Here is a 23134-nt window from a genome sequence, read left to right on the forward strand (position 1 = left end):
GTATTGGATCAGAGGGTGAGCGGGTATTTTCTTGAAGCTGGGATATACTGTAGCCAGCCTAATTGGGTAACAAAATTACATCCCGACTTCAGAAGGCTCCTGCAGTTAACATAGGGCGCTGCTATATTCGTACTGGGCTTTAAGAACTTTATCTAAAGCAAATGCGAGACATTTCCTGTATTTGCAAACAGCAACCTTATTTCAAAGGAATAAAATCAGACAAAGAGGCCACATTTTAAAATCCAAAAAAGCTGGAAGTGGCCGTTTCTGAAGGAGATTGTATCTAACCCTGTATTTGAGCCTTTGTCCTTGATAATACTTGAACAGTATGTAGTTTTTATATTTCATGGGCTGGGGTTAGCCGGGGCTCAGATTGTATCCTATTTCGCTAACAGAGTAGCTTCCTTGGAGAGTGGGAGGCTGTTGGATCACCCCGGGTGCCTGTGAAGAATTCCATGGTAAAGGGGAAGAATGGGCGGCAAGTCGCCATGGAGGGCGGCAGAGTAGGGGACAAGGACGGGACGCCATGCCAGTGGGCTCTAGTGGGGGAAGTGGCACGGGGAGGTGGAGAGTGATGGGGTAGGGCGAGGCCTAGAACCTTCTGGACATGTGGGTTCACGTCTGTGTTCCAGATCAACAGGAGGAAAAGTGGGGATGGATGTTTCCAAGTTTGTGAGCAGAGGCTTTGGCATTTAAAGTCATTATCGTTGATTCGGGGCGGCTTCTTCCTCCGTCCTCCACACGTGAGCTCTTTTCCTGTCATAGAAATGCTTTCAGAGGAAGCCGGATTTTCTTCCTGTTCACTGCCATGCTTCTGTCCACTTCACCAAAACCCCGAGGCCACCTTAGCCTCCTCAGTGACTCTCGCAGACCCCTGGAGCCTGGTGGTGGTTTGTGCCAGTCCACAGAAGGTCCTGGCTTGTTAACCCAGCACCTCACTTCCTGTCCAAGTACTCGTTACCGAATTCGGAGAAACTGATGAAGCAACACACAGAACACAATTTGAGAAACTTTAAATTTAATGAGAACATTTAACGTTACAGATAGTCACTCTCTGAAGTGTAATAACTACTATTCCACTAAAGCAGCCTGAAGGCTGATGGATATTTCGGGGAGTCGGTGTGGAAGGGCCTCTCTGCTGGCGGTCTTCACTCTGCGGCCGAGGCCGTCCTCAGCACGCCTCCCACGGGCCGCCTCTAGGTATCCTGCAGGTGCGCCGCCGCTGATCCGAGACATTGGGGACAGGATCAGTGATTGTTCAAGGAAAGAGTAAGTCAAGGCAGCAGGAGAAACACCACTGGCTCCTCTTCAAAAAGCCTGTCCAGGGCCCCTGGGGCCGGGCATGTCTTCATTTTCTTTTCTTGTCCACACATCATACACAAGTACTTTTCCAACACCCTAAAATCAAGAAACTGAACACACTCCCATTCTCATGTATGACAGGCTGATTTTAAGGAGTTTGATAGCCACAAGGATTTTTAGAAGCAAGAGAACAAGATAACCCCTGTGGAATTTTAAAAATGGAGTGAATTCCTTCTGAAAAGCAGTGGTGCGACCCCTACTGCACCAGTTGCTGTACGTACTTAGCCTTTGTAGAGTCTGTGCGATGTTCTAAGTAGCAAATTTAACAACTCCTTAGAGACTAAGGCTTTTGTAAATTAGGAACAGACTTCCCATTCATTAGCCCATAGGCTCTGTCCAGCATTTTGTGTATGGTAACTGCTCTGACTCCTGTTTCTCCTTTGTCTTTACTTGCAATACTGTTGCTTTGTTATTCTGAATATAGACTTGTGAATTACCATGAGTCCATTTTTAGACTAAGGGTATAAATCTCTTAACAGATAAGCCTGAAAACTTTTATTTTCTGATAATTAAAGAATCTCAACTGCTAGTGCTAGTTCACCACTCATACAGTTGACATGGGGAGGGGGTGGAGATTCCACTTTCTGTTTGATCCTGCCTGGGCCTCCCAGAACATTTCAGGTCGCCCCCAGAAAGTGATGTGGCCGTGCAGATGACAGGCATGAATTTGGGCCAGCTCATTAATCAGTGTCTCTACCCAAAATAAGTGGTGTCCGAACTGATTCCCTTTCTGGGGAGTTTAGCACTGAGTGGTCCCTGGGGGGCCATCTGCCGGCTCTTCTGTGTTTGGAAGCCCGGCCGTTTAGCCAGAACTGCTGCCGCAGCTTATTTTTTCCACATTCCAAAGCGAAGTAAAGTACCAGAATGCTCTCTCTTAGCTGCCTGCTGACTTTAATGATTACTTGGATTGATCTTAAAGGCCATTGTAAACACATTATAAAATTAAGGGATCACCCAGCACAGGTCTGTGGAGGTCATTACAGAGCAGACGCAACTGGGATGACTGAGTCAGCTCAAGGCCAAGTGCGGCAGCTTACCGGCCTGCAGGGGATGAAGCCGGAGTCCACGTAAGGGTTTATGAGAACCACGGGGTCCACAACCAACTGCCTGTTTGACAAAGACGAATTGTTTAGTCACGTTCTGCCATGCCACAAAATGATGCATGTTTGTTCTCCACGAAGGTGGACGTGGGCGTGGTGCACTTCACCCCCCTGGTGCAGCCCAGGATCGAGCAGCCCTTCAAGCTGGTGGAGAAGGTCGTTCAGAATGCATTTCAGTTCCGGAGGAAGTACTGCTACCGAGGGCTTGGGTAAGAACACCTTCTCTGCCTTTCTCTGGCACCCTTTCTAAAATCCTTAAGCACTTTTAAAAATTAAAAACCTTGTTTTTAGGATTTTTCACGCTATCTGTAAATGTCACTTGCCATTCAGATCCTGAGATGAACAAGCTGAGTGCCCCAGAGGAAAAGGCGATGTCCTGCTTTAAGCTCAGAGGCTGCCAGCAGGTTTCGCTTTAGCATCAGTACAAGCTAAAAACACACTCGCACAGTTGAGAATGACCTTGAGTTCTCAGGGCAGGCCATTTGAGCTGTTCTTATGCTCAGCACTTCTGACCCTGTTGTGTGGTGGTTTTTCCAACACCAACAACTCCTCCAGGTCTTTAGGCACCAACTAGTTGTCCTGCAGTTCAAGTCTGACATGAACCACCCAGAGTGACACAGAACCCACAGGTTAAGGGCTCAGGGGCCACAAGACTGCTCCCACTTCAGAAGCTAGTCACAAGCGTCCCTGCTTACGCGTCTGACCCACAGGTCACAAAATGGGCATTTCTCTGACCCCCCCCACCCCACGCCACTTCAGGTTCACTCTTTTGCTAGAATATCTCACAGAACTCAAGAAAACACTTTCATTTATCGAACTATTATAAAGACTCTAGCTCAGGAACAGCCACATGGAAGAGGTATAGGGCTTCTGTGCCCTCTCTGGGCTCCTCACCTCCCAGCATGGAGCTCTCTGAACCCATCATTTAAGGGTCTCTATGGAGGGTCCGTTAGGCAGTTGATTAAATTACTGGGCACTTTCCACCAAGTTGCTGTATCTCTTTCAAGGACACACTTAGAACTAGGAAGCAGGTAAGATGTTGAAACAGCCAGCACGACGTCACGAGGTGTTCCTGCAAGCGCGATTGTACGTCGCGGCGGCTCCTGCCCTCTGCCGCGCTTCCTGCTCTGTGCGCAGCCCCCGTCTGGAAGCCCAGACAGAAGGCAGTGCGCCAGGGCCCGCGCACGTCCAGACGCCCTGAAATGACCTCCGTGATCTTTTCAGCCAAGAAAATGTTTAATTAGGCCCAAGTAAGGCAGGAAGCTGTGTGTGATAGGTGTTTTTAAAAGGCTGCCATCTAATAATAGCCAAACTCTAGCTGTTAAAGGCACCTGGCTTCCTAGGCACACGTTTCTCATCTTCTGATCCCACCTCCCCTTTAGACAAAAGCCTCATCTCTCCGCGCTCGCTCTGGTTCCATGAAGTGTCCTCTTAGCCCGTGGAATGACTTCAGGTTCAGGCGAGCAGCCGCGTCCTGAAACCCCTGCAGCCCACACAAATTCTGGAGGATCTGAGCTGACTGCTGCTACATCCTTGTCTTGCCATTTGCTGGCTCTAATTAGGCCAGGATTGATACTGGAGCAGAGTCCGTGACGGATGCCACCGGCTGTCTTGGTGCCGGTGGGAAGGATGGCAGCACATTACCACCCCTGGTAAGCTGCAGGCCCCAGCGCGACGTGCGTTATTTGACGAGTAGAAGCCAAGCCGGATTTCGGCTCACACTCACCCTGCACGCAGGTGGGACTTGCACAGCTGTACACGATGGCCCTGATTCATGGAGGGGGAGAAAAAAAATCACAGAAAGTGCATCCTACTTTTGGAAATCCTGGAATGGGCCTCATAGCTGGCCCCGGTGTTTCCACCTTAAGTGGTGGGCCCCTTCGTCTCATATGTGCAGTTCTTTGTGCAGAGAGGGACCCCAAATAGGGTGCCCCGCTTAGACCTGTTGGTGTCCTTCTGTCACACGCACCCACACAGTGCTCCCCCCCCCTTTGCCATGAACCTGAACTCTGAGATCACAGCTCACCCAACACCATTGGGAAGGGGCAGTTCAGTTCCTTACTGAGAGGACCAGCAGCCTGTACGAAAAACTCCCATCTCCACTGGCCATGACCTGTGCGCCCAATAGAGCCATCAACTGTTGAGAAAAGAAAGAAAATCCAGGTGTAGCTTTGCAGCCTTTCATTCAGTTTTGTTATTCGCTTTAAAACCATGATCAGCTTGGTTAGATGAAATTTAAAATACATACTTCAAATCGGTTGCAAAAATGCTACAAGGGAAATCTAAAAAGGGGAACTGTTTGCATTTTCATGTCACCTATTTTTAAACTTTGCAGAGAAAGGTCATTCCTAGGGGGTGACAAGTCACAAAAGCTAAGAGAATCAAGAAATAAGACAAGTTTCTTATTTAAAAAAAAACAAAGCAAATCTAACATTTCTACAAGAATACAACTGAGTAGACGTTTCTTTAAACTTACCTTAAAGGTGCTTATATTGATTGAGCTTTGGAAGATATTTTTCCTCGTGGACACACCTCACAGGTCAGAGGAGTTCTGCCTTCAGTGGTCCTTTGTACCTGGTGCCACGGTCAAAATCCTTCTCCGTTGGCCTGGGGCCCCGAGGTCACTCCAGCTGCCTCCACTCCCTCCACTTGTCAGTTGTCGAAATAATGTCATTTTCAAATGAGAGTAGAAGGAAGAAGCATTCTGATTTACAGAATTCCTTAGTAAAATTTTGATTATTTTCTTTCCTCAGAATGTTATTCCCTGAGGTTGAGCGCGTGGAAAGCACTGGAAAACTGTTAGAGTTGGCAGACGTGGACCCTACCCTTCGACCCACCCAGCTCTCCGTGTCACATTTTAAGAGTCTGTGTAACGTTTACCGAAAAATGTGTGATGAAGACCCACTGCTCTTTGCTTATAATTTCAGAGAAGAACTCAAACAAAATAAAAGCAAAAATCAGGAAAAAGAGGATGACAAGGAGAAACACAGACTCTAACAGCAAACCAAATTTTGCTTTCCACAGTGTTGAGCTGCTCAGGTGTGTACTCTCTTGTCTTCTACAGAAGGACAACAAAAATGCGATTAGCAGATGTGACTCCCTTCCCTTTTACTGTGCAGCTTGGTAGAGAAAATAACTATAATCAAATAAGATACAGTACAAGCGCTCTTTTAATATATATACTGCATAGATATAACATGTTCAGTATAAACAGCATCTGTTACAACCTTACAAAAGTGAAATATCTGCACATTGTGCCCCTCACCCCCATTAAAAATAAATATGCTTTAAATAAAGCAAAAACTAACAGCTCAAAGGAAATGCCCCGAAGGATTGGAAAAAAACAATGACCTTTTAAAAACTATTAATCACAACTCCCCATCTTACTTTTTCCACATAAATTAAAATAGACTGCAATTTTAAGGATCCTAAGTCATTTTGATACCTGCTCAAAAGGGATATAAACTAAGTAGTTTACAGATTCTGATCAGTTTAATCTAGTTTTCTGATCTACAATAAATTAAAATAACTTAAATCTTTACAACTATTTTGTGGGAAAATGTATGCTGCACAAAACCCAATAATGAGTAGGTTTTTTTTGCAGTTTCTACTTGGCCACCAGTTTAAGTGAAACAAGCAGCCGAGCCCACGTCTGGCCGGAGACCGGACTACAACTGTCCGTGGCCCTCTGTTTCATAAAAACACTCCTCGTTGACCACCGAGGTTAAACTCTGGACACTGAACTCCCGCTGCAGAACAGAACCGAGATCAAGGTTGGCATTTTCAGACTGGCTGTCGAGGGACTGATGACGAATCTGTGCCTTCAGCAAAGCTCCCCTGTCCCGTTTGGTGCTGTTGGCTTTCCGTTTAATGGCGCAGAAGTGCCCCCGCACCAGCTTGGGCTGCTCCCCCTTGGGCCGGCCCTCCGTGCCCGGCTGCTCGGCTGGCTTGGCGTCCGGGGCGTCGGAGATCCGCAGTCTCTGGAACTGAATCTCAATGTCTTTGGTAGGGCTGCCCTGTTGGAGAGTCTGATGGTAGTCGTCCTCGTCGTCGCTCAGAATGTCACTCTCTTTGATGAGACTGTCCGACAGATCAGCCAGGCCCGGCTGGGGCTGCTGCAGGGAATCCTGCCTGCTCCCGCCCAAGGGGCATCCGCTGCTCTGCGTGCCGCTGCTCAGGCTGCCCTCGTCGGAGTCCAGCGAGCTGCTGCCCTTGCCGGGCTCGCCGGGCCACTCACTGCTGGAGGAATTCTTGAGGACTTTTAAGGACCTGGAGGAGGCTGCAATGAGAGAAGCGCGTTTCCCCTCATGATCGAGAAACGGACTCTACAATGCCCGATACTCGCAATGTAGAAGATGTATCACCTTAATTACTTAAGATTTCATCATCATCTCACTCCTGTTACCAGTATCCTGGGACTTGTGGGGGAAAAAGAACCTCGCAGATACTGCAGGTGTGGAAATTTTTTACTTAGGTTTATTTGAAATTTTACGTTGGATGATTTGGAGTTTCTAGATGGCCTATTACCAGAGCTCAATTGTTTAGATAGGACCACAAGCTATAAACTATTACAAAGGCTAGGACTCTTAGTTACGAATAAAATCTAGGTCCCTTTCTTTCACTAAAGTACTATGAAATTGGACAACAAAGATTATGCCGTATTTGTACACCTACCTTCTCACCTTGTCTGTTTGCCTTGCTGCCCCATTAAAAGTAGAAAAACGCCCTTCATCACTCGTGAGTACTGTCTCTGCTGGAACTTCTAGCCAACTTCCAGAGATTTAATAGGAATGATTTAATCATTCATGTGTGTTTAGTTCTCTTCTCTTGGGTTGAAGGGAAAAGGGGGCTCTGCTGTGATGTGTTTGTGTGTGTAATAACAGTAAAGTTTCAATGGCTACAGCTTATTTTGGCAATAGAAAAAAAAAAAAATATACAGTGAATTTGAAAGAGGTCACACTGTGACCAATAAAGAGAAAAGAAGTAATTTAAAGACTACAAACAAGACCAAAGATATTAACAAAACAGTTAATACAGAAAGAGTTTAAGCTGAAATTTTAAAAGCAGAAAATTTAACATTTTAACTGAAATTTTAAAAGCAGCCAGAAAGTTTAAGGGAAGTGTAATTTGGTGACTTAATTGACTGGGTCAGAATGAATATAAGGTTTCTTGGTATTAAGTCATCAAGTATTGGCTTTCTAGATGCCTTGAGCTGTTCCGAGCTCTAGGAGAACTGCAGTAAGCCAAGCTAAGGCCCGGGAGTCCTGCACATCCCGGTGGAAGAGGTGGAGAAATTCTGTCGGCTGCTGGTAAGATGAGGCCTTGGGGTTGGGGGTGGTTATAGTTAATACAAGGTGTGGGAGCAAGATGCATTTTAAGTTTCCTTTTTTTAAGAGTTTACTTATTTGTCAGCAAGAGGGGGCAGAGAGCACAAGTAGGGCGAGCAGCAGAGGGAGAAGCAGGCTCCCCACTGAGCAGGGAGCCTGACACGGGGCTCAATCCCAGGACCTGGGGATCACAACCTCAGCTGAATGAAGGCAGACACTTCACCAAATGAGCCACCAAGATATCCGTTAAGTTTCTTGAAATAAAATCTCCACCACCTTCACACACTACTCTGTGGATCTGGGTGTCTGGTTCAGGGCTTACAGACACCCCCCCCACACACACACCCCGGTACTCTACAAAGTGATGACTCAATGCTGTGTCACAAGCACATACATACATTCTTACAGAGAAGCCCATGATTTCCTGCATAAACACGAAGTTCTCACCTAACTTGGCTGAAACAGGAACTCGGTTCTTAAGGGGGACCAGGCGGTCCTTACAGGTCTTCTCCAGGGGTAATTCACACTTGATGTGACGCCTGAAGTTTTCCCTCAGAATAGAGCGAATCACCTTGACGATGTTGGTTTTGCTTTCACTGTCACTGGTGAGGAGGGAAGAGAAAACAGCAGTCATGTCCCAAGTCATTGTGCTTCGTGTCCGCATTCCCGGGTGTGGACCTGACGCGTCCCGACAGCAAGTGACCCAGCCTCTGTGTGTCGTGGTCTCCTCACTTACCAAAGGAAAAATGATCATTTTTGAAGCGCCTTTGAGCACTAAGATGTGGATATATATTCAATCAATGTATTCTACTACAGACATAGCTGCCATTTGCGGGGGAGGCTGGGTGTGATCGCAAAGTCATCAAAATTCAGGAGAGCACTAAAATAAACTCCCATTTTTAAGAGAGCGTAATTCTTTTTCCCATTGGCTCTAATTTTTGGAAGTCGGAAATACCTGCAGCACAGTTGGAAGACAGTTTCCGGCCGTCCTTCTATTTCTGATTTCGTATGGATCAGCTCCCATACAGAATTATTTTCTGTCCCTGTGTGAAAGGAAACAAGTCTACAATTGTGCCAGAGATGTCAAGTTCAAAAGTCAAATACTCCCTGTCCTGAGTCTCATCATTTTCTTTCGTGTCTCATTCTATGTGTGACTTTCACAAACAGTTATCAAAGTACTTCTTAGTTACTTTCTACATTTCCTGGTAGTTTTCCGTCCACCTCGGTCTGCTTTCTCCCTCGCCCTGGATTCCAGCTCTCTGGGAAAGAGATTAAATGGATCCTGTTGGTCAACCCCATTCCATTCATTGTATTCTTTGAAAGGAACAGTAGGATGTGCTCAGGTCCTTGAGGTAAAACAGGTCAGCCCAAAGTCAGTCCCGGTTCAAACAAAAATGAAATGGACCCAGAGCATCGGTGCATGCCTTAGACTGTTGGTCCTTTCTGCCACCAGAGGCATCGTCTCCAGAACATGGTTATTCTAGAAGGACCTCTGAACAATTTTCCAAGGTTGAAGTTTTGTTTTCTAATATCACGTATAATATTGTTTAATCTTAAGGAATTTTCTGGTGTATCAGAATTTTTTAAATTTAGGTTTATGGTCCTTTGTTTAACAAATTTTAGGTATCAGAATATTAGGGGAAAAGTGTTGAAAACCATTGATAGCAAAAATAAGGACACAAGAGATAGATACTTGGCAAAGAAAAGCCAAATTTGGCATTTACGTTTTCTAAAAGTCTGTTTAAAAACAAACAAAAAAACATCTCTCTTGTCCTTTTCTTTGCCTATAAAATAAAACTCAAAAATTATTCCCAAGGTTCCTTCCTAGGTTTTCATTCCACAATGCAAATAAGTACCATTATAATGTGTGTTCCTGGGGATGCCTCGGGGGCTCAGTTAAAAGCCTCTGCCTTTAGCTCAGGTCATGATCCCCGGGTCCTGGGAGCTTCTCCCTCTGCCTGCCACTCTCCCTGCTGGTGTTCTCTCTGACAAATAAAATCTTAGAAAAATTTAAAAAAAAAAGTTTTTCCTGGCATCCTACCGCAGGAAACCATTACCTGCTGTATTCCCCAGTCTGACTTGAAGTGCGGATATGGGGATCAACCAGCGAAATTTAAATGGGTCCAAGTCGGCAGAGTTGTGTGCAGGCCGGGAATTCGAGGGCTGTAACAGGAAAGCCCCCAGAGAAAAGTGTTAGAGCAAGCTCTCACTCAGAGACCTGTGGAGGGACTCGAAACTTGCAGTTCTTTACAGCTGTGTGAGTGGTCAGGGTGCAGGTACACTCCCGGTTCTCAGAGCTCAGACTGGGGGTGGGGGGCAGCAGAGCTGTGGTCTGGGGAGCACAGACGGCTAGACACAAGCAAGAATGACAACCAACCCTCTGTGTCCTCATTCCTTCTGAACAGTGATCATTGATGGCTTGTGGTATCCACAGCTAAGCTAAGGTTTTTGTTTTGGTTTTTTTTTGAACTAAGGTTAAAAGTCGTTTGAAAACAAAGTTACGTAGTCTCTTACATGCATGGTGCAAACATGGGCCATTTTCAGGGATAGGGAAGCTGATTTTCTGTGTAGGCCCCAGCACGGGTATTTGTATAAATCTTCTTTTAAAACGGACGTTGTTTGTGGGGAGAATAAGAAACAGCCCGAGGGTCTGGTTTGGTTAGTCACCCCGGGAGTAAGCCCCGTTAGTCTAGCGAGGCGCTGCTGCTGAGCGCGCGGCTCGCGTCAGTACTGCCTGGACAGGGCCATGAAGAGGTAGCTCTCGTGAAATATACTTCTTGTCTTACCAATTTCTTTTTCAGTTTGCAGTTTTCTTTATAAACCAGGATGACAGCTCTCTTAAAAACTAAAGAAAGAAAAAGAAAAAGAAAAGTCTTTCATTATTTGTACAAACTTTCTTCTAAGATTGAACTAAGACTTAGAATGTTTGAATAGAACAAAGCTCTTCAAACTTAGGATGCTCCAAGATCCCCCTATACGAGCACAGGAGGGAATAAATGCTGCTCTCCCTCCGACCAGATTGCCAATGATGCACAAATATCGCCTTACTTAAAAGTGATCATCTGAAGGAGGTCTTGGCGATTTTTTTTAAAAATCCCTGTTTTGTTTTATTGAAATTTGAGGACATGGTGTTCATCTCAGTGAGAATACACGGTCTATAATTGGTCTTAGTGAGAATTAAGACATTTTGAAATGCAGCAAACAATTAAGATAGCAGGTTTCAAAATAGCCTCAGGAGATCTGTTTCTGTAACACTTGGCCAGAACCACTAAGCCAAGCAGAAGGGAGAACAAGATAATGAGTATGCAGAGCGACAGCATTTTAAATAGTTGGAGGCTGGCTCTGTTAAGTCAAAAGCCATTACAGCAATGATTCCAACTCCTTCTGAAAACCAGGAGTTAGCTGGACCGGTGGGTCTAGAAAGATCTTCATTTTCACCAGCCTTTTTAAAGTTTACATTCTTTCAAAATGGGATACTAACCAAACACTGTGAGTTCAAGGTCCTTTCTGGCTTTTCCTAGAGACAGAAATGGATTCAACCAGGAAACTGCAGAGTGCATCAGAAGCTCCCCCATGGAAAGTTCCGTTACCTGTATCATAAAAACGGGAGATGAAGACATAGAGATCACAGGGGTACGCTGTCTCATGTTGGACACTGAATCACATACGTATATATGAGGATTCCAAGTACATTCAATATGATTTTTATGCCCCCCATAAACACAGGGCCTTTAAATAGTATATAGGTTTTGAAAATATGAGCAAAGCATCGAACTTTGAATAAAATCAGAAATAGAACGGGAGTTTGGTTCAGTGTACATATTATATGTAAATGGACATTGAGGTCCATCAAAAGTATCTTCATTAATATTGACCTCAGGCTCTAGCACATTCACTCTCCTGATCCATAACTAGACTATGCCTGCAAAGAAAAAAGGACCAACACTGAAACTGTAACAAAAAATTAAACTCCAGTTGTTTTCTGTTCTTGCCTTCTCTACGGAAACTGTTTCCTTATTCGTAGACTTTAAAAGCTCAAGATTCTAGTTTAGTAATCAACCAGAAAAGAAAAATACAGAAATTTTCAAATTCCACTTCAACTAATTCTGTAAGTAAGGACATAGCCACCAATGTTAGATATCAGCTTCTCTCTAGCTGCTAGCTCCCACTGCCTCCCCGTCAGCTCGAGCTCTCCATGTACAAGCCCACCTCTGGGATGAGTCCTGCCTCACGTCCCATGGAAAAGGAGGAGGAGGTAGGGATATAAGCTTAGTGATATTTGTTTACTTTCATACAATGTTAAGGTGAAATAAGGTTACATTCTTAAACCAGTACAATGAATTTTATGTTCCACTGATACTTAAATGAGTATGGCTTATTGCAAGCACTAAGATTTAAAAGAAAAAAAAAAAAAAGCATATTCTCCTATAGGAGAGCCTGAACACAGTGGCCTAGTTTGGAGACCACCTATAGATAGATGCAGCGAACAAATGCCTCCCAGAATCCAGAAGTCCCACTGACCTCCTTCTCTGTTCCACTCTGCTCTGCCACTAGCTGGTCAAACACGGTCCCATAATCCTCGTAGATCTTTTGCATCTCATTGATGTGGCTTGCTACTTTTTCCATCGCCTTTAGTGCTTCTGAAAAATATGAAATCATTTTTATAAATTTTGTTTAAGTCCTACCAAAAGCAGTAATGAAAAAGCTCAAGATTCAAGCCAGGATTCAAGACCAGTTCTTACTAACAGAAGCATTAATCAGGTGTGGCTCACACAGCCCACTGTAACCCAGTCATTATAATAAAGAACAGTAGAATGATCTTCCCCCCTCCAGTTCTCTTTGAAATGAGGCAAAACACAGGTAAAAATAATCACTAATAGTAACAGCTAATACTGATCGAGCACCTTCAATTTGGCAGGTACTATAACAGATGAGATGTTAATTTGGCAGGTACTATAACAAATGAGATGTTAATCATCTCATTTCGTCCCCACAGCAACTCAATGATTGGAGGAGCTGTAATTAATCCCACTTCGCAGATGAGGAAACTGGGGTGCAGAGGGAGTAAGTATTTTCCCAGACTTCTAAAGAGAGAAATGAGGAACAGAGCCAGAACCGAAACCCAAGAGTGACTGGCTCTGTGCCTCCCTGTAAATGCTGCCTCTCCTCCTAGGCCAATGACTGAACTGTGAACTACAACAGTTGGTTAGCAAGACCTTACTCGTGTCTCTGTAAATGCCCCTCGTGGCCAGAGCAGCTGTTTGCATTATACACAGTGCTTATTAGTAACTTTCTACTTGGGCATGTGAGGGACAAAAGGACTCTGTCAAAGTCAAAAAGCAAAATTTCAGGTTACCTATAAATTTAGTATTTTTCATATTTTGTTCTCCTGATTCGGTATTTTAATTCAGTTTGGAGGCAAGTTTAGAAGGCAATTTTTAACCACTTAAACATCATCTTGGTGAAAAAGGATCTTTTCACATTATTTGAATACTAATCATAATTTGTATCATTTACTTGTTGAATTTAACCCACATGTAAAAAAATTTTTTTGTCTTTGTTACTTATGATACAAAAGTACGTGCTTGTCAGAGAAAAAGAGCCAGTTTAATTAACACTCTTTTCAGTGTTTATTATTCAGTACTACTAAGCATCCCTTTAAAGGACACTCTACCATCAGTCTGAAGGGCTCTTTGTATCTGACAACCAGCAACGGAGGGTGCGGAAGCAGACACGCCTCCGCCACTGTCGCTGGGCCGGGCTGCGGGGCTGGGCTCTGCTCTCAAGTCCCCACAAGGTGGAGCCTCACCGGGCGGATCCCGCAGCGGCGCCGGGCCGCCGGCAATACAAAACCTCCCGAGCGGGGCAGAAACATGGGCCCCATTCTCGGCAGCGCTGTTGTGCTAACCAAGAGACCCCAATGCAACGGATTTCACCTCCCCGACCCCAAATACGTTCTTTGAAAAATGAAAACGGAATCATCCCTCCAGAAGGGAACGGGACTTCTCTGACGACATAATTTTGTCCAAGGATCCTGTCATCTAAAGGCTATTTTCACGTAGATTCTACCTAAGCTTAAGAACTGCAGGATGGGGGCGCCTGGGTGGCTCAGTGGGTTAAAGCCTCTAACTTCAGCTCGGGTCATGGTCCCAGGGTCCTGGGATCGAGTCCTGCATCGGGCTCTCTGCTCAGCGGAGAGCCTACTTCCTCCTCTCTCTCTCTCTGCCTGCCTCTGTGCCTACTTGTAATCTGTCTGTCAAACAAATAAATAAAATTTAAAAAAAAAAAAAAAACAAAAAAAAACAACTGCAGGACGGAGGCAGGTCTGAGACTGGGAAACAAAGCAGGGAAGAGAAGTGGGGCCTCGCAGGCTCGGCGCGTGGCGGCCGCAGCCCGCCCTCTTACCGGTCAGGTGATAGTGCTCCTCGCTCTCGTGGTCCGTCAGCGACACGAGCTCCTTGAGCAGCAGAGGGTACTTGAGCACCCTCTGCACGGGCTTGATGAGGTAGGACTCCAGGGTGGAGGAATGCTGCTTCGTGGGATTCCGGGCATCCAGAAAAGCCTTGAAGGCTTTATCAGTTTTAGCTACAAGCAGGGGGATACGAGACCCTTAGGAGAGCACAGCAGGATAAATGAAACCCTACTTCATTTAGTGTTGAATGAAGTTCTAGCTCATCCACTTCTGCAGCCCTCCTAATGGCATTTTTTATAAAAACGCAAATGCTTCAGAGGGTCAGGCGCCCAGCTGTCAGCGCAGATTCAGCATCACAGCTCGGGGGCAAGTCCCATAGAAAACGGGAGTTTACGAGGCTCCCTATATGATAACATAGTCTCTACACCCAAGAGGAACACCAAGTTGAAATGCAGGAATGTCTTTCAGGGCATATTCACATGCAACCCCATGAGAGACTGTCAGAGGTGCCTAAAGAGTGAGTTTCAACCAATTCATAAAGCCACAAAACAGTATCATCCAGACCCTACACCTACCCTGCAAAAAAATCCTATAGCAAAATAAACTAGTAATTTGCCCCCACTGTCCTCGCACGGACTGTTAATTTTCTATACACTAGGGACTATCTTGTTTTCTTTTAAAATAAACTGATAAGCAGTGCAGCCTTCTCCGAGGCTTCAAAGACTCCACAGCTCTGACCAGTCTATTCCGTCGGATGTGACCTTCAGACCGCTACGGGCAGGGAAAGCCAGCCGTGTCCAGCGTCTGACGTTATGATGGGGACACCTGGGAACCCAACCCCGTTCAATTTTGAGAGAGTGTCAGTGGATGTGTCACTGCTTTGGAGTCCACCTGCTGACACTGCTTAACCATCTGCTTGGAATTCAGCCAATTTGAATGAAATTATACCCGTATTTGGGGTTTTGTCGCAAAGGCAAAAATCTACACCTTCTAGGAGATGATGTGCCGTTTTGAATGTGACCACCAAAGTGGATGGTGGGATGATCCTTCAGAACGGAGCAAAGCGTTGGTGTGCCTTAATTCTACTGTCAGTAAGAAGGTGTTCCTTGAGGAAGTGCTGACGGGAGTCAGATCTCTGTTTAAGCAAGTAGGGAGACAGATTTGGGTTGGTGCTTGTTCCCCTGAAGCACCACAAGACTCCATTTCTTAACCTGTAGCCTGTTCTTCTATGATACTGTGAAGATCCAGACTGAAACCAAATGGCAGGGTTGCCTCAATGGAACCAGCTAAATGCTCTGAGTGCTGGGATAAACCTCGACACGCCTTCTGTGATGCTGTGGAGAGACTGCTGCCTGGTTTTGAGAGAGAAACACTGAAGGGCAACCTTCAGATCCTATTCGTGCCACCTGGAACTGTATAATGACAGAGAAACGGGTCTGGAGTTCAACTTGGCTGCTACCACCCTGCTGAGGCAACTAAAAAAGTTCAAGTACAGACCTCTCCCCACACATTGGCCACTGTCACTGTCACAGGAGAGAGCCAGGGTTCCCTGGCTTCCAGAGAGCCGGCAAATCAAAATGGGAGAGGATGCATGAGGCCCGCTGTCATTCTAAAGAAGGCACTCAAGTCCCAGGGTAAGTGCTTTTTATCCCGTTTGTGTCCAGGGCCCTGCTGAAGGTGGACGTGGCCAGGAGTGGGCACGCAGACTTCCATCACTCTGAATACTTCTGAGAGTTCCAAATGCAATGGCCTCCTTCTGGGTGGCAGGCTGAGACCACGGGTATTCCTCAAGGCTCCCCGGTCCCTGGGGCTTTGGATCCATGTTCTTGGGGACAGACCCCTCAGAACCCAACCCCAGGTTAGGGTTAGGGACTAGGGGTATGGCAGGACCCCGTCTGCCAGCTTTGATACGACCTTTATGGAGAGCAGTGTTGAGGGCTTGGATAAGAGTGAGTGTCAGGCTCTGGGTTGTCGTCTACAGGACTGCTGAATGTCCAGGTGGCTTTAAGGGGGCTTAAGGGGCTTCCAGATTCCTCCTACTACGGAACTCTTTCCGGAGTTCCAAAGACCAGGGTTTCCTTCTGGGTGGCAGGCTGAGTCCTCTGGTAGTGCTCAAGGTCCCCAAACCCGGGGCCTTTGGATCCAGGCTTTTGGGGACGCACTCCTCAGAACCCAACACAGGGTTAGGGTTAGGGCCTAGGGGCATGGCAGGACCACTCTTAAGGCGCAGCAGAGAGCTGGGGGTGGGGGTGCTGGAATAAGGGCGGGGATCCGGGTGAGCGTCAGGCTCTGGGTTTCTAGCAGAGGCCACTGAGTGTGGCGGTGGCCTCAGGTGACCATGCAGCTTTCTCCCGCTCTGAAACCTTTCTGAAGAGCCAAACGGTGCGGTTTCCTTCCAGCTGGCAGGTGCGCCACCCAGTATGGCTCCGGTGTCCGCAATCCCTGGGGATCCGAAGCAAGGCCCTGGGGGAAGGTCCTCTCAGAACCCAGCCAAGGGTTAGGGCCAGGGACTAGGAGCTCGGCAGGGCTGATCTGCAGAAACGTATGACGTCATCCCGGCGGAGGCTGCGGCTCGTTCAGGTCAGGCTCCCCCATTCCCGAGAGAGAATGAGGCGGCGGCGGCGGCCCGGTGACCTTCTCTGGGGCCGGGTCGGGCCGACGTAAGGTGCCTTCGGAGCCAGGGGCCCCGCGGCCCCAGCCCGCGCCGGCCCCCCTCACCTTCCCTGCTGTCCCCGCCACCAGAAATGAGATGCCGAAGAACGCGCCAGAAACGCTCCGGACAGAGCCGACCGGAGAGCTTTCCTCTCAGGCGCGCGGCTGCGGGAGCTGCCTCAGCCACAGGACGGCCGCAGGTGAGGCAGCCCTCCTGATCCGGTGTGACAGGAGCACACAAGGCCACTTGAGCAGCGGATGGGGACAATGGTAACAGTGGCACAAAGCTCCCTACTGAACAAGGTCACGGCTGTCATCAGATCCTCAAATACACCCGCCGGGCTGGGCCGCTGACTGGCCGGGGACTGAAAGCCCAGGCACTCGGTGCGCTCGCCGCCGCACGCGTCCAGCCAGCCCGCTGCAGTCCCGCGCATGCGCAGCCTCTCCCACCCGCCCCGCAGCGTCTCGCGTGGCCTCGCCCGCTGCGGGCTGGCGCATGCGCAGCCTCTCCTGTCCCACAGCCTCTCCCGTGGCCCCCAGAGCGGGGTCAGCAGGCCGCATGGAGGGAAGATGGCTGAGGTCCACCCAACGAGTCTATCTGGGCTTCCAGAAAATGAAAGGCTTCAGTGAAACCCAATGAAAAAAGACACTATAAACGTGGAGAGATGAAGGGTGCTTCAGGGACAGGATGTGGGCTGTTAATTGTTTGCCTGGTTCCATCAAAAAGGCTTTAACTTTAGTGACCACACTGCTTGGGAGTGTGGTGGTGGGGTCTGCGGTGGATCCTCCGGCCGAAGACGTTTAAAGAGAAAGGAAGAAAGCAGCATACGTTCTTCCCTATCCCCATCCACCAGCTTAGGGTTCCTGGTTTGTAGATTAGGGAATTTGGCAAAAAAATAAAAGAAAAAAATCCAGAGGTAATTTAACAGCCGAGTGACACATGGCTGAGAAACATCTCTGCTCGTAGGACACGTGTTCATTGCTACCAATAAACTGAAATAAACCGGCAATTTTTTCTTCTAAAGTCTGTCAATTTAAAGGTCAAGAACAGAGTATGATCCATTAAAACTGCACTTATTTCTACTTATTAAATGCAAATTTACTCTTAATAACTAAAAAAAAAAAAAGGCACAACTATAAAGGTATGAGCAACTTACCTCGCTCCAGAACCTTCTGTACTTTAATATGATTAGCACAGAATCCACTGTAGAGTTTAAAATGGTCCGCATAATAAAGGAAAGAGCCTCCAAGGGAAAAGAGCAATTTCTGGAAGGGGAGGGAAAAGTCACATTGGACATGGTTTAATCAGTGCCTGCTGGCTCTGAGACGGCATCTGACTACTTTGGTGCATCCATGGCACCTGTCTCTCAGACACCAGGGCACTAATGCTGCAGAGAAACCACCAAATGAAATAAACTCAGGACTACCCCATTTTCACAGCAGATTGAGAACAGCCTGGCACTCCCCTAGGAGACCTTTAGTTTGATTGAACACTTTCTGGTAGCAGAGCCTACTGACACCACGGGCACAGGACAAGAAAGTTCTACAAAAATACATCCGGCAAAGTGGGATACGAATGATAAGGGAGGAACATCAGTCAAGCCGCCTCTGCATGACTCAGGACAGATGCTTTTGTCTGTATCCTGGCCTGTCCCCCTTCTCCTGTCTTGCACCTTTCCTTCCCCGAAAGGGCTCCTCACCACTCACTGGTGCCCACATTGGAGACAGGGTTTCATCAAAGAACCACTGACCTATGCTTTTCATTCCAGCATCACATGACCATGAAGATGTGAGAGTAGATGCAGGGTAGGGGTTCCTGCATCGAGCAAACTCCCTACATGTGGTTCTGTAGATCTGAGCAAACAGTGTGGTGGACATGCTCAGCCACAGGCCGATTCTACGTAAGTTGTGCCGCTCAGACTTCTGACTACCGGAACCACTCAAGATGAAAATGTGGCCTGCTTTTACTCCTTGCCAGAGGAAAACAGCACTAAGTTTACCTTGTCAATGGGCAAGGGAAAGCAATTTCTTTTTCAAGGGAGCGTTCTGCACACCACCCATTTATTTTTGCTTAAAACCAAAGTTCAAAAACACTTACTCTGAACTGTGAGGGAGTCTCAAGGCTGTTAAAGTCCGAGGATGCTGAAATCCCATCCTCCAGAGTTTCCAGAAACACCTTTTGAAATTCAAGCATCTCTGGCAAACTTCCAAAAAGTGACTCCATCTAATATGAAGGCCGGGATCAGAAAGAGGGTATTAGCAATGAAGACCCAGAGACCACTCTAACCCCGAGACACAGGAAAATCCCAGGCTGTTCACCAAGAAGCAGACAGAAGGACATCCTTCAAAGAAGGCAGCATATTCACTCCGTGACCTAGTTTATACACAGAATTTTTACAGCTCTGGTTCTAGTAATTCTAAAATAACCTTGTAAGTGGATGTAACAATGGATTCAAATGAATGTAAATGGATTCAAATTAGCAAAAAATGGAAGTCAGTAGAAAAGAACTAATTGCTGAGATTTAACATTAACAAGTCATGAATTAAAGAGTGACTTTTGGCCACACTTTCTTTCCAAAAAGGACATTGACTGTCCTGCATGGGTAAACTCTTCTCACTGAGCCTCACATGGCAGAGGCCACATAAAAAGTTTTGGAGGAGGCCACATCTGGGTCCCTCTGATGACCCTTTAGTCCTGGATGTTCTTTGGGGATCAGCGGACAGAACCTCCAGGGAGGTCCACTAATGGGCAAACAGACTGACCTATGTGTCAGGGGACGGGGGAAGGGACTGATTACCTCATCTTGGGTGAGAAAGGTCTCATTCTGAAGTGGCTCCAAGTATAATTCAAAGAGGCAGCTCAGATCCTGAAAGACAGAAGAAAAGAATCTTTATCACACATGTCTCCGAAAAACCTGCGTTTCCAGCAACCCTAACCACAGCTCCAGACCCCCACCGGCAAAGATGGATTTCAAGTCTTCTTGCAATTCATGACCCTAAAGGTGGTTACAATTATTTCTGACCTAATTCACAGACACTAGTAGCCAGTGCACTCAGCAGTTGGAACACCTGTCCTGCTTGGTTCGACAGCCTGGTGGCAGAGCCAGTCTCCGTTCGTGACCAAGGGCAGCATCGTTCATCCCCCTGCAGAGAAGGGGAGTTCTGGCAAGGCACCTCTGTCGGGAGTGACCACACCTGGCAGCTCACCCTGCCTCCTCCTCTGTCTCAGGGAGCATGGCAACAGCCCCGCCGTGGAGCTGAGAGGCGCGGGACAAGATCTGGGAAGCTCTTCAACTTTGGAGTTGACGCATTAGCCGAATTTCAAACTCCCGTATTCAGATGCAAGGAAAAGTTTCTAGAGGTTAAGTGCAGTCATGATGTGTACAGTCTAGGCCACATTTGAGTCTCCAGTAAACTGGACTCCAGCAGTACAGAACAGCGGGAGTGGACAGTGTTCACAAAACTCTTTAGATAATAGGTTTATTTAATAATTTGAAGCCAAGACCAGGATACAACTTTGTAATAGAAAAGGTTTTTTTTTTTTCTTATTTCATTTATTCTAAAGAATTCTGAGAATGAAAATGCTAGACGTGGTTGATTACAAAGTCCATTACTTTGCTCCCTCATTTTACAGTGGAGAAATCTAGACTGGAAGAGCTTTGCCAGAGCCAGAAATCTCCAGGACTCTACGGCACAGGTCCTGGGAGCAAGTGGACAGGCCTGTGATGCCCTTTCCTATGCAGCAGTGAAAAGCTCCCTGGCCTTCCTTCCCTCACTGTCCTCCACAGTGACTGCTTCAGAGCAGGGCGACGTGAGGAGTTACTGAACCGTATCTCGGCGAACACACCAGTGCTGCAAATTCCAAGTTGCATGCAGGGACCAAGGTTAGATGAACAGGAACTAAAATCCCGTGTTAAATGTCAGCCACAAAGAGAAATGACAAAACAAAAGTGGCGTGTGTGTGTGCGAATCACAAGAGGCACCCGGTGCTGGTTATTGGGTCAGAGGCAGTGACGGGCAGCCCTCCTTCCTCGTGCCGGCTGGGGCCGCCCAGGAGGACTTACACACCGGGAGCCGGGAGCACTGAGCCGCGGAGCCAGCCAGCTGCAGCCCTACGAAAACAAAGTGCAGGGTTGCTTGCAGAGCAAAGGGTCCTTTCTGTCCAGCTCACCCAGAACATCCATCTCAGTCCTCGGCCAGCATCTCAGCAAAACAACCCTCGCGATGCGGTGGGGCCGAACGGGGACGCAGAGGCACGCGGTCGGCAGCAATAGAAATTCCACCCTTGCCTCTGTGGTTGAAAGCTCGTGCCCACCGTCCCCGGGGGGCCAGAGGGTCTCTGAAGCCTCAAACCACCCAGTGCAGGCAGCTGCTTCGGAAAGGCTGTCACGTTCACGGGATGACCCAGCAGCCGGGTCTGAGCCCCCCGTGTGCAAGTCATCTCCCCATGTGACATACTGGACAGGACGTCATGGGATAAAGAAAGTCAACTGCCAACTCTACAGCTTTTCTTTCTCCCCGTGGGGCCAGAAGGAGCAGCTCTGGGCAGTCCCACCTGCGAGCAGCGTCCAGATGAAATGACGGGGACAGGGATGAAAGGGGAGGCTGAGATTTGCCGTGTGGACGAAGAAGGTGACAGCCATGTGCACGCACGCTGGAACGCGGGCACGCCCGTCTGAGAGGGACTGGGGGGAGACCACCCGAGGCCGTGCCGCCACCCTGAGGCAGAGCCTGGGGGCACCGGCAGCCACTGCCCGGTGCCATGCTGCTTCCAGCAAACACAGACAGCAGAAGACCCTGGTCTTCCCAGGCTCCAGTGTCCTTCAGAAATTGTTTCTCAAACTACAGACTGGGGTCCTCAGAAAAAGAAACGAATTCTTCGGGTACTGAAGATCCTCGCACCTACCCCTCTGTGCCGGGGTGGGAGCAGCCCCGTGATGACCGCGGCTCTGCGTGGGACCTGTCCCGCAGGGCCACCGCCACCAGGCAGGTCTGGGGGCCTCCCCAACAGCCGCTGGTGAGCAAGTCGTTCCCTGGTTCCTCAGCCCCTGAAGTCATCGCCAGCCCTCTCCCGCCACCAGCACAGACGCCTTTCCCACAGACTGCAGATGACAAACCAGAACATCTGTTTCCATAGCGAAAGCTACCTTGGTAACGCAACGAGCTGAGAATCTAATTCTTCCAAGTCCTCCCAGCTCGCCGGCCCCTCGCCCACCCCCCGGACAGCGATCCGCCGCTTCCAGGAGCAGACGGCTCCGTCAGGACTGCTGGGGTTCCGGGCACATGTGACCCGGGGACCCCTGCCGACAGCCGGCCACCTCGGGGGGTTGCGGGGGAGCACCGAGCAGGGAAGAACACGCAGCACCCTCCGTTACCTTCACGTAGGACTTCTCCGTGTCCATCAGCTCCTGGATGACTTTTCGGAGGCGATCTGCATCGGAGAGGTGACGGGCCAGCGGCCGCGGAGGTGGGTCCCGAGTCCCCCTCGGCCCTTCCATGCCGTCACTCTGCGCGTCGCTGAAGCTCCTACACAGCGTGGCGATCTGTTCTGCACTCTGAGAGGGGGCGAGACGGGGCCAGTCATGAACGGGACGCGCTCCGTGATGACCGGCTCCCCAGCAAGCACGCAGACAGCGTTTATCTCCGCCCGGGGCTCTCTGGGCGACCTCACAGGGGCAAACATCTAGGGCAAATGGTCTCCTTCATCTCAAACAAGCCTGGCTATCATTCCAGAAAATGGTAGTAAAGAGAGGAGCTCAGTGTTGACACATGATGCTTTTTTGTTGTCCTAATAGCTGTCTGACAGATGGCTCTTTCATTCTGAAACTAGCAAACAAGACACAGAACTAGCCGTCGCTTTGATAGACTTGAGGGTGCTCTAAAACCAAGCTGGCGGCTTTCTGAGAGCACGGTGGGGAGCCTCCAGAACGACGTGGCACCACAAGGACTTTAGGATGGCGTGGCCACAAGACGCCCGCAGCGCTGCCCTCAAATGCAACTGTGAGCCCCGCGCGCTCACACCAAGTAGCAGAATGCGAGTCAAAAGGTCAGAGGTGCTGCACGTGCTGGGGACAGGTGTGATGGCAGGGACCTCCCCTACCCTGCGGGTTGCACAGCCCCCTTCCCCAGAAGGGCCCAGAGGGGTGCAGGTGATACAGCAAAACCCAGTGAGTGCCAGAGAAGAGGGATGAACCGGCTTTGTGGGAACCTTTCTGATGATAGTGGGAATGGAATCATCCAGACTGAGGGGCAAGAGGGGTGGCTGTCAGTCCCCCCGACAG

General features: G+C 48.3%; 2 protein-coding genes and 1 long non-coding RNA gene across 13 annotated transcripts in view; 2 read left to right on the forward strand and 1 right to left on the reverse strand.

The window, feature by feature from the left end:
• Positions 1–7193, forward strand: part of TFB1M (transcription factor B1, mitochondrial) — a 72729-nt gene extending 65536 nt beyond the window's left edge. For 2 of the 6 annotated variants that reach the window (XM_082731383.1, XM_082731388.1), the window contains exons 6-8: positions 2544–2671; positions 5216–5501; positions 6054–7193. In XM_082731383.1, the coding sequence (XP_082587509.1) occupies positions 2544–2671; positions 5216–5459 (372 nt within the window). In that variant the 3' untranslated portion in view covers positions 5460–5501; positions 6054–7193. Of the gene's footprint in view, positions 1–2543; positions 2672–3844; positions 4145–5215; positions 5502–6053 lie in introns of those variants that run through there. The other 4 variants (XM_082731384.1, XM_082731386.1, XM_082731385.1 and 1 more) reach the window with 4 other exon arrangements.
• TIAM2 (TIAM Rac1 associated GEF 2) overlaps positions 5615–23134 on the reverse strand; it is a 228084-nt gene continuing 210564 nt past the window's right edge. For 4 of the 6 annotated variants that reach the window (XM_082731373.1, XM_082731375.1, XM_082731374.1 and 1 more), the window contains 12 exons: positions 22229–22408; positions 19652–19720; positions 18952–19077; positions 18011–18119; positions 14195–14374; positions 12311–12429; positions 11271–11379; positions 10576–10634; positions 9847–9952; positions 8745–8832; positions 8237–8391; positions 5615–6741 (listed from right to left, as the gene is read on the reverse strand). In XM_082731373.1, coding sequence (XP_082587499.1) covers positions 6131–6741; positions 8237–8391; positions 8745–8832; positions 9847–9952; positions 10576–10634; positions 11271–11379; positions 12311–12429; positions 14195–14374; positions 18011–18119; positions 18952–19077; positions 19652–19720; positions 22229–22408 — 1911 coding nt within the window. In that variant the 3' untranslated portion in view covers positions 5615–6130. Of the gene's footprint in view, positions 6742–8236; positions 8392–8744; positions 8833–9846; positions 9953–10575; positions 10635–11270; positions 11380–12310; positions 12430–14194; positions 14375–18010; positions 18120–18951; positions 19078–19651; positions 19721–20060; positions 20966–22228; positions 22409–23134 lie in introns of those variants that run through there. The other 2 variants (XM_082731372.1, XM_082731377.1) reach the window with 2 other exon arrangements.
• On the forward strand, positions 12456–13404 carry LOC309865197. Its single transcript, XR_014311974.1, has 2 exons — positions 12456–12707; positions 12740–13404. It is a non-coding gene; the product is annotated as an uncharacterized lncRNA (long non-coding RNA).

This window comes from Mustela nivalis (assembly GCF_964662115.1).
Source record: "Mustela nivalis genome assembly, chromosome: 5".
In the NCBI taxonomy this organism is placed as follows: Eukaryota; Metazoa; Chordata; class Mammalia; order Carnivora; family Mustelidae; genus Mustela; species Mustela nivalis.